The sequence below is a fragment of the Lepidochelys kempii genome, chromosome 6 (genome assembly GCF_965140285.1).
Source record: "Lepidochelys kempii isolate rLepKem1 chromosome 6, rLepKem1.hap1, whole genome shotgun sequence".
NCBI classification, from domain to species: domain Eukaryota; kingdom Metazoa; phylum Chordata; order Testudines; family Cheloniidae; genus Lepidochelys; species Lepidochelys kempii.
In genome coordinates, this window is record NC_136385.1 from 62,763,514 (window position 1) to 62,773,790 (window position 10,277).

General features: G+C 37.5%; 1 protein-coding gene across 8 annotated transcripts in view; it reads left to right on the forward strand.

The window, feature by feature from the left end:
• The window catches only part of FUT8 (fucosyltransferase 8), a 291,145-nt gene extending 282,912 nt beyond the window's left edge, over positions 1–8,233 (forward strand). For 5 of the 8 annotated variants that reach the window (XM_073348344.2, XM_073348345.2, XM_073348346.2 and 2 more), the window contains 2 exons: positions 1,202–1,352; positions 7,169–8,228. In XM_073348344.2, coding sequence (XP_073204445.1) covers positions 1,202–1,352; positions 7,169–7,486 — 469 coding nt within the window. In that variant the 3' untranslated portion in view covers positions 7,487–8,228. Of the gene's footprint in view, positions 1–1,201; positions 1,353–7,168 lie in introns of all 8 variants that reach the window. The other 3 variants (XM_073348351.2, XM_073348348.2, XM_073348349.2) reach the window with 2 other exon arrangements.
• Positions 8,234–10,277: the final 2,044 nt, after the last annotated feature.

Genomic DNA, 10,277 nt, shown 5'->3' on the forward strand with positions numbered 1-10,277 from the left:
CAAATAAAACTCTTGTTTTTGTGCAATATCAGCTGTTGACGTTAGACAAAGGATTTTCCCTGTCTCAGTGGCCACAGCTAGTTAATTTTGAAGAGAAAAGCCTCCTTGTGTATGACCCGTTTCACCTTTGAAGAAAATTGCTCTAGTAGTTCTTACGTTGTGAGGGTTTAAATTCGGCATATTCCCACCAAATAGGGCTTGATATTTAAGTGTCCTCTGATATATAAAACAAAGTGTGTTTGAAGATTCTAACTTCAGTCATTGTCCAAGCACTTGGAGCTAATCTCTCTTACTCTGAGCTATGCTTAGCACAGGAGAAGGGAAGGTACTAAGAAAGCCAGTTATAGCACCTTGATTCTGGACCAGCAGCTGCTCTGGCCCCAGTGTTAGGGGCTGCTCTAAATTATGAACTCTTGATACTGTAGGTACCATTAATTCATATAACTAGACTGTTAACTATATGATTGAATGACTCACTATTTACTCCATTAGTATCATACTTAACACATTACCCTGTAATTACTATAAAGTTATACATTTTGATAAATGCACCTAGTTAAAAAAATCCAATAATTGGCAGGTTAAATCCAATAATTGGCAGGGGTATGCTTCATAATTACACTGTAACTATAGTTGAACAGTGCTGTAATTTAAATCACTTTGTTATAAAGTGAAATTGATTTTTTTCGGTTTCTGCTCATTTGTTTATTTGTCAGACCCTATCACCAGTAATTGATTTCCATATGGAATGCTCAGATTAAAAGCCTCCAAGAAAGAATGGTAGTAAATATGGCTAAAAGTATACTAAAATCAAAACACAGTGCCATACTATCTATCTTAGGGTTTCATCCTGGTGCCCATTCGTATAGTATCTGAGTGCGTTCCAAAGTCCCTAGTCGACCAAAGTCCCTAGTCGACCACATGGAGTCTCTGGCCCTTCTCCCTTTACAGGGTCAAAACTCTGCTTGGTGAAGGGTTTTTTGGTGGTGGTGGGGAGCAGGGGGGAAGGAGGCCTTGCGAGGTGGTAAAGGGGAGGACAGAGGGCTAAAATCCTAGAGTAGTCAAAAAGGCAATGGTAAATTCTCTGTAAAAGAGAATTGTGACTTAAAACTGCTTGCTCTTACAATTAGGTTGGTGCTTCCGGTTTGTAAAATTTTAATTTTAAGGCTTTAATATTAATTGTAGATTATATTTTTTCCAGATATCCAAATTATGAATTTATCAGTGATAACTCCATATCTTGGTCAGCTGGACTTCATAATCGATACACTGAAAACTCACTGCGGGGTGTTATTCTGGATATCCACTTTCTGTCTCAAGCAGACTTCCTGGTCTGTACGTTTTCGTCACAGGTAAACTGCAATGTAACAGCTAAATATACATTACATCAGTCAATTCTTTTAAAAGTCTGAGTTTTTTTTACTTAATGTTAGCTAGTGCATCTATAGTACCATGTTCTCAGTGTTTTGTAGTGAAAATTTCATGAAAGAATTAAAAGATTCCATATAATATTATCTGTATATTGAACTATTTGCTAGCACTGGTTGATTACACCTCCTCCACTGAAGTCAGCCATTGTAGTTGTTTAATGCACTTGGCTTAGGGTATTTAAAAGAAGCAGATGGTAATTAGGCTTGTATAATACTCTATGATTTTGCATAGTCAGTAGATAACCCAAATTTATCCTTTTCTGCACTTCAGTGCGCTGATATTGAGAGGTTTAAACACCTCAGCCTTTGGCCTCAGTTGATTACTTCATAGGATTCAGAGGAGGGGAAAGGAAGAAATGAAATTCCTCTTCAGGGTCAATTACATTTCCACGAGGCCAGAAGCAGTACAGTAAATTTACATTGTATCCATTGTAATCCACTCAGATTTGTTGTGCAAATAATTACATGCTATAGGCTTGTTTTCTTGAGTAGCTTTACGAAGCACTTCAGTCCAGTGGGAATATGAATGATACAATAGTTGTGGTATTTTCTGTTCTATTACATGTAAATATAATTTCATGGATCATGATAAATTCTTAAGGATTTTAAAACACAAATAGTATAGTAAAAGCAGTGTTTTCTCACTGGCATGATGCTCCATCTGATCCAAAAGACATCAGTTCAGGCAGATGGATATCTGTGAAAAAGCTAAAAGGTGTAATTAAAATCAGACAAAGGTCCTACTGCTGTCACTTATGCTCTTAAATGGCAGTACTGATCAGAGAGAATTTGGTTGTGGATATTGGCAGCATAGGCCAACATGATTTTGTTGTTACATTGATACACAGGCATAATACTAATGAGTGCTGAAATCACTTTAGGAGGCGAATATCCTGCACAACTTCAAAATACAGATTACCTTCTGCACCCTAACAATAATTAAACATACAATAACCACATATCAGTATAAATACTAATATAAAAATAAATTAACTCTGACAGAAATAATGAAATGGAGGTAACAATTTATCAGAGCCAGCAGTCAATAACTAAATACAGAAAAGCCTCTCATCCGCAAATTATACCCCATACCTCCCCCAAATTATCAGACAATTTATCAATTTATCAGAGCCAGCAGACAATAACTAAATACCGAAAACAATTTATCAGAGCCAGCAGACAATAACTAAATACAGAAAAGCCTCTCATCCCCAAATTATACCTCATTCCTTCCCCCCAAATTATGCCCTCATACCTCCCCCAAAATCCAGTCAAACAAATGTTTTTTTCAGCCTATTCTGAAAGTCATCAAATTCAGGCTATTTCAGACCAAGGCAGGAGGAACTGACTACAGCTGTGGCAGTATGTCTTGGAGGGAGAGGCAATCCTCAGTTAGACGGGTCCTAGGTCCTTCTGAGCATTATAGGTCATGACAAACATCTTAAATGCTACGCAGAGGTCCACAGGTAAACAGTGCAAATCTCAGTGCCATGTGCTCCCTGCTAAATGCTCCACTCAGTAAGCATTCTGTAATATGTAAATATTATGCTGGTACAGAATATTTCTATGAAACAATAGCCATAAAATGGGTTGTTTTCCAAAATGAATGAACAGATATAATTTAACAGATAGAGATGGATAGATGAGTTGCACATAATATAAAAAGCTATGGGGTGGAATTCAAAGCTTCCCATTACATATATTCACTTCAGCTGTTGTGTATTTAACATTTCCTTAGGGGTGGAAAGGTTTGCTTCTGCTACTAAGGTGGCATAACTGACAAAATGGTATGGCCATTTATTTAAATATTTGTTAAATGGCAGTTTCATACTGCAGCAAATGTGTCAACTTTCACTGTCAAGCATGAGGTTTTGCAAGAAGACATTATCAGTCTTTTTCAGCAAATTGATTCTTCCAGTCTACACTGTAGGGCTACTGATTTTACAATTGCTAGCATGCTGGAAATATCAAAAACATTTAATTCATTTATAAAGGGAGCAGACTTTCATATAAAATGGTTGAGCATCTGCTCTAGATGCTGATGCTTGAGAGTAATGGTTGGTAAATGTGTGAACTGAGGACCACATTGCTGTTCTACAAATTTTAAATGACTGCAACTCTGCTGAAGGAGGCTGCTAAAATAGCTTGGGCTCTGGTAGAATGAGCAATCACCCTACTTGGTAGCTGTAATTTATCGATGATGTAAGAAATCTTGATGCATGATCCATTTGGATAATATCTTAGAGGAGATTGGTCTACATTTTGATGCATTCCCATATGCTATGAACAGTCTAGGAGATTTTCTGAATGATCTTTTTCTGCTAAGATAGTACAACAGGGCTCTTCTGACATCTAGGGTATGTAACTTTGCCTCATCTGGGGATGACCAAGGCCTGGAAATAAATATAGGTATGTGTGTATTTGATTAATATGAAAGAGCAAGACAATTTTAGGGATAAATCTAGGGTGAGGTTGTATAGTTACCCTATCTGCATGGAATATTGTATATGATGGGTTAGACATGAGCACCTAGATCTCACTCACTTTATGGGCAGAAATGATTGCCACCAGAAATGCCACTTTGCTTGATAAATGATGGAGGGAGCAAGATGTCAGAGGCTCAAATGAGAGCTCAATAAATGAAGGAGAGACTAAGTTTAAGACCCAAGAAAATTGTATTTGTATTACTGGTGGATACATGTGCAATAAGCCCATAAGGCTGGAATCTGTTTCCAGAATCTGGAGTCATTAAGTCCAGCAGAAATGGGAGAGCTATGAACTGATGATCGGAGAAATACCAAAACTGACAAGGCCATGCTGGGGCCACAAGGATCATTTGAGTCCTGTCCTGCTTCATGTTACTTAGAACCCTGAGAATTAAAGGAAAAACAGAAAATGCATAGCCTGGGTGATGTGACTAGGAGATTAGAAATTCATCTGCGAGAGCACCCTTACTCTGACCCCCTCAAGAGCAAAACAGAGGGTGTTTTTTGAGATCTGTTTTTGGAAAACCCCATGTTTGGAAGACGTTTCACCACTGACTCCTTTAGAGACCATTTGTGAGTGGATCAGCTTTTCCTGCTTCGTTAATCTGCCAGAGCATTTTATTCCCCTGGGAGATGTATCACTATGAGATCTATGCAATGATTGATGCATCATTCCCAGAGGAGAACGGCTTCTTGACAAAGGAGTCTGATTTTGCTCCTCCCCAGCTGTGGAGTTGTCAAAATCTGCGTAGCTTGGTTTCTCAACCATGATAGGAATGATTTTCAAGTGAAGCAAATCACTCTGAGCTTCAACACATTTATATGAGCTGATTGATCTGCAAAGTTCGATAGGTCATGCATCTGGAATTGACCCAGATGTACACTGCAGCAGCTTGTGGATCCATCTGGTGACTAATGTCTGGGTGGGAGATATATCTACAAACGATGTCTGTCTCTAACCACCAACAGAGGGACAAGAGATTCTACTGAGGGATCGTGACTTGCCAGTTCATTCTGTAAGTGACTGGATGATAAACTGGTCTGATCCAAGAATTAAGAGATCTCAGCCTCAATCTGGCAAAAGGCATCACTTGGAGTCTAGGAGAGTTGAAGTTGGCGTCTCCTGGAGTCTAGGGTTGGTACGGCAATAGATGAGATTTCTTTAGGTTAATTTTCAGTCCTAAGTCTGAGAACTGGCACAGAATCAATCTCACTGAGTTTGGAGACCTGCTGGACTGATTACCCTTGGATTAACTAATCATCAAGGTATGGATACACATAAATACCTTGCTGATGTAAATGAGCAATTACCTCTGATAGGCATTTCATAAAATCCCAAAGTGCAGCTGAGAGATCTGCAAGATCCAGCGGTCTGATGTTATTTTGGTCAAGGCATTCCTGAAAAAAGAGAGGCAGAAAGTGGAGTGGGGGAAAGGAAGGTATACAGATCCACATAGATTGGTTCAGTATCCCTGACCAAAGCATCAAATTTGTTGTTTCTGTGAGGGGGATAGTTGAGAAGCCAATGAAGAAATCGCTTTCCACTTTAGGAACCTTTGTCCTTTCCTACACGGATTTGGTTGTACAAGGGCATAGATGATTGAGAGCTCTGTTGAGAGCTATACTGAGGTTCATGCTTTTTTTATTTTAAAATTGGAAGTATGAATTCCCAAAGATCTAAGCATGGTCTGAGACTTTCTTAAAAAGTGCAGTGTATAATCCATTTTTGGGTTAAATAGCTCTTGTCTATCAAACAGTAAATCCTGTACCACATTCTGTACTTCTGTAGGGAATCCTGAGGCAGATAACCTGGGGTCTTTCCTCCTGGCAATAGCAGTAGCCATTGATCTAGCCCCTGGGTCTGCAGAGTGTAAAGTAGCTTGAAGACAGGTTCTGATGGTGAGATGATCCTCTGACCAAATTGATTTAAACTCCTCTTAAGTCAGGGGGTACCTTGTTAGAAAATAACTCTTCTTTGTCCCACTGAATATAATTATATTTGGTCACCGTGGCTAAGTAGTTTGTGATTCTAACTTTAAGCCAAGCCATAGCATGTACTTTCCACCCAAAGAGATCTACTTTTTTTTATCTTTATGTCAAGGGACAGATGTGTACACTTGTTTGGATTGTTCATTTACTGCAGTGACAACAAGATGAAGGGGGGTGATGGATGTGAATAGAAATATTCAAATCCCTAAGGGGAGGACCTGATACTTTCACTCAACTCTTTCTGAAGTTGCTGAAATAAATGCTGGAGTCTCCCACAACAACTTAGTGGGGTTCAAGAATTCCTCTTAGTTAGATTTCAAGTCAGGTCCTCGAATAGGGTCAGCATTGGTGGTGCTGATGGATGACACCTGTCCTGTCCACAGAGAATGTCCATGTCTATGCTCCTGGGACTGTCTGCGGCTTTTGATATCACTGAATACCACTGTTTCATCTCAGTGACATAGTAAGGAATAATGGAAAAGTACTCAAATGCTTCTAATCCTCTCTTGCGATCACTAATGCCTTCACCACATTCCTTCACCTCCAGAGCATTCATCTCTGGCACCCCATAAAGCTTGATTTTCTTTCCAACCTTTTTTAACTTCTGCATAAACCATTGGGGAGGTTTGTGAGATACGATGTTCTACAAGCTAGTAGCATGCAAATGACACCTAGTTCTGTCTCCTTTACCTCATATAAAAATATGTTGCTGAGATGAAACAGTGATATGCTGACTCTATTCCAGGACCTGACTTGAAACCTAACTGAGAGTGGTCCATGATATTGACAGTGGATAAGTAAAGCCTTTGATTAATGTTTTGTTTGAGTAAAAGCTCTAAATCCTGTGGGGGAGGGTAAAACTGATTTCCAAGATTTTCTATGTAGAGAGATGACACATTTTACTTGTTGCTTTATTTCAAAGTATTGTTACAAGAAAAAAAAGACAAACCTAAACTGTGATTTTTTATAAATCCTTGATTTTTTTCAGCTTTCACCTCTTTTTTGAAAAGTGCAAAGTTTTCATTTTCTTTTTTTCCCAAATGTGATGTTAAGAATTCTGACAGCAGAGTTACGTGATATTTGTTAGCAAGCGTACAGTATTTTTCAAATATGCCATTTAAAGAACTTGAGAGTTTAAGCTGGAAATTCCAGTGCTTGAACTTCTTTTGTGTGTAATGTAGCTGTGGGGTGTATGTTGTTGACTGTTGTGTTGAGTTAGGGACATACTGCACTCATGGCTTCTTTTCTGTTTTTTTTCCCAAGGTTTGTCGAGTTGCCTATGAAATCATGCAGACTTTGCATCCAGATGCTTCAGCATATTTCCACTCTTTGGATGATATCTACTATTTTGGAGGACAGAATGCGCACAACCAGATTGCCATTTATGCCCATCATCCACGAACTGCTGATGAAATCCCCATGGAACCTGAAGATATAATTGGTGTGGCTGGAAACCACTGGGATGGTTACTCTAAAGGCATCAATAGGAAATTAGGGAGAACAGGCCTATACCCATCTTACAAAGTAAAGGAGAAAATCGAGACAGTCAAGTACCCTACATACCCAGAGGCTGACAAATAGAACAAAAGGAGGATTGTCACTCACTCTCAATTCTAATCCGTTCGAACCAACCAACATACAGAAGGCTTATATGGGATTTGAATTCGCATTTTAACATGTAGTTAAAATGAAAGCCTTCAGCATTCAGACTAAATAAGAAGCTTGGAGCAAATGGACAGGTCGCTATTTGAACTTTGTGTTGAACTTTTTTTTTTTGTTATATGCACTCTCACACATGTGCGTGCACACATCCTCCCAGGAAAACTGTTATTTTATACTATTTGTCTCTTTCAAGATTTGTCCCTGTCATTAGTCATGTGTGAGCTTTGTGCTCTCCTCTTTGTCATTAATTGACTATAATACTCAGACTTATAACACTGCCATATTGTGTAATTTGAGTGACATGAACATATTTTGTATGTGCAGAATTTACAACATGGTGCCTATATTTGAAAGATCTGTGACCTTTTCAGAAGAGCCATGCCCAGTTCCACTGATAGGCAAGAGCTGATCTTTAACTGGTCTTGTCACGAGTGGCGAACTTGCTCCAATCAACCGATTCAAAAATCAAACTAGATCTTTTTTCTTTACAAGATTCTTTTAAAAGAAACAATTCCATTGATTAGTTCACCTCATCAATAATAAAGGATACATCCAAACAATAAAATATTCACTGTCTGTTAGGAACTTTTGTAAACAATGCCATGAACAGATTCTTTAGTACTGTATGTTTCTGGACATTGTCTTTGATAACAAAAAATAAATTTAAAAAACGAGTAGCTGGAGTTTTATATATTTTTAAATATTCATTGCTCAGTTGAATAACTGCCAGTGGGTCACTGTTTCTCAGGGACTTCTACAGAGAATGGATTTCAGTGCTTCAGAATTTTTTGTCCATATCTTTTTCTCTAAGTCTCCAACTTTCCATCTTCTTTATTTCTCTTCTGAAATATAAAGTTCTGTTAGGGAATTATAAACATTAATTTATTATTTTGGCATTGAATGCTATCACTTTGGAATGTAAGTAAAATATAACACATTGTTTATAGTATTTGTCAGCAAATCTATCATTTCAAAAGGTTAGGCTCCTCTGTATCTACTCATTGCCAGACTTTCCTTTTGCTGTAGTGTGTTTGAGAGAAATCCTAAAGCTCATGGGCTTGTGTCTAAGCTGGCCTGTTCCCATTTAACAGTTCTTTATTTTGGAGCCACAGAATTAACTCTGTTAGGCAGTTTCCTAGTTGATTTTGAGAGTCTCCCCACTAATTTAGCAAAATTTCTGGCCTGGTTTTTCACATGCATAGTCTGAGGCTAGAGGAGTTTTTTTTTTTTTTAAGTTTGAGGGAGATGAACAAAGCTATTTGGAATTACAAGACTTGGGGGGAAAAAATTAGTTTTTTAAATTTTTCAGAAATAACTCACTTGTCTTTTGATCTCAAAGTGAAAATTAGTGAATAGCTATAGTTTTAACTTTTTTGGAATCCCTATGTTTTCAGTTATTTCTCAATAAATACTGTAATTTCTATACAATATTTTTAGATTTTGTAAAATAAGTATATACTGCTATAGATTTTCTAAGCTCTTTGCTTACAAATGCAGACTTTATAAGCTTCCTACTCATCACTTGGAGATTAGTGCAGAAATAATGTTCACAAATGAACTAAAGTATGAAGATTCCTGAGGAGTGAGGTAAGTCAAATAAAAATATCAGCCAAGGGACAAGGCAGCTGAGACTGGCCCACAGGCAACAGCAAAGCTCCTGATGTAGCAACCAAAGAACCAGAACCAGTGCTGTTGTGGGAGAAATAATAGCCAATTTGGCAATTGTATAGCAAACTGTAAGACTGAAAGAAAAAAGTGTGGCAAGATGCATGTGTTTCCCCACTTCTTTTAAAAGCCTTAGGAATAATGAGTGAAATGATTTTGATAAAGATATGTTTAAAATATTATAAAATATAAACTATTATCAATAAAATATTTATTTGTAGATATTAACTAAATATTAACTAAATGGCCTCCTGTTCCCATTGGTCATTTGATCTTCTGGTGCTTACAGTGCAGTCCTTCTGTAGCATTGTCCTGGAGAAAAGACCCCAGCTTTTCCACTCCAATATGCTGCCTGTCGTACGTTTTCCAGAGATCTATTTCCTTCAGGAGAACCAGTTAATAAGTTCCCCAGATAAAACAGCCAAAACTCAATTGATTTTAGATTAAACAAAATAATTACTACAGACTTGAGTCACAGTTGCCAAAAAGCCCTTTTACACTACCACAGTGGTAAAGAGCCCAGGGGTAAATGAGAATCAGGCCCTGTAGTAGATATTGTAGCTTATGGAATAGAGAGAAAACAGAAAATAAAAAGACGGTATCTATTAAACTCCTGAAAGGAACTTGAATGGAGCATCGCATGAAGGTACTAGTGATTAGTTAAGTTGCATAATAATTATAAATTTTACTTGGTCCGATCAAGTCTTAGTTTTGCAGAAGTCCATTTTGTTTCTCTGTATCAGAGCTCCAAGTCTGACATATCCCTATAAAGACAGAATCATTGGTATAAGTCCCCAGCCTAGTTATAGTTCATGTACTCTTTGATATAAACTAGTGTTTTAATTCCTCTCCTTTTAATTTATTTTAATATATAACCATATAATTTCCGCCTTTCCTATTATATATGTAATATGCCTATTATTAGAACTGGGCAAAGTTTTTTGGCCAAAACTTTTTTCACCCAAAAAATGCAGATTCAGATCAACCAAAACATTTTGTGAAATTGTTTCATTAAGGGAAAAAACAATTTTGAAAAAATCAAAAC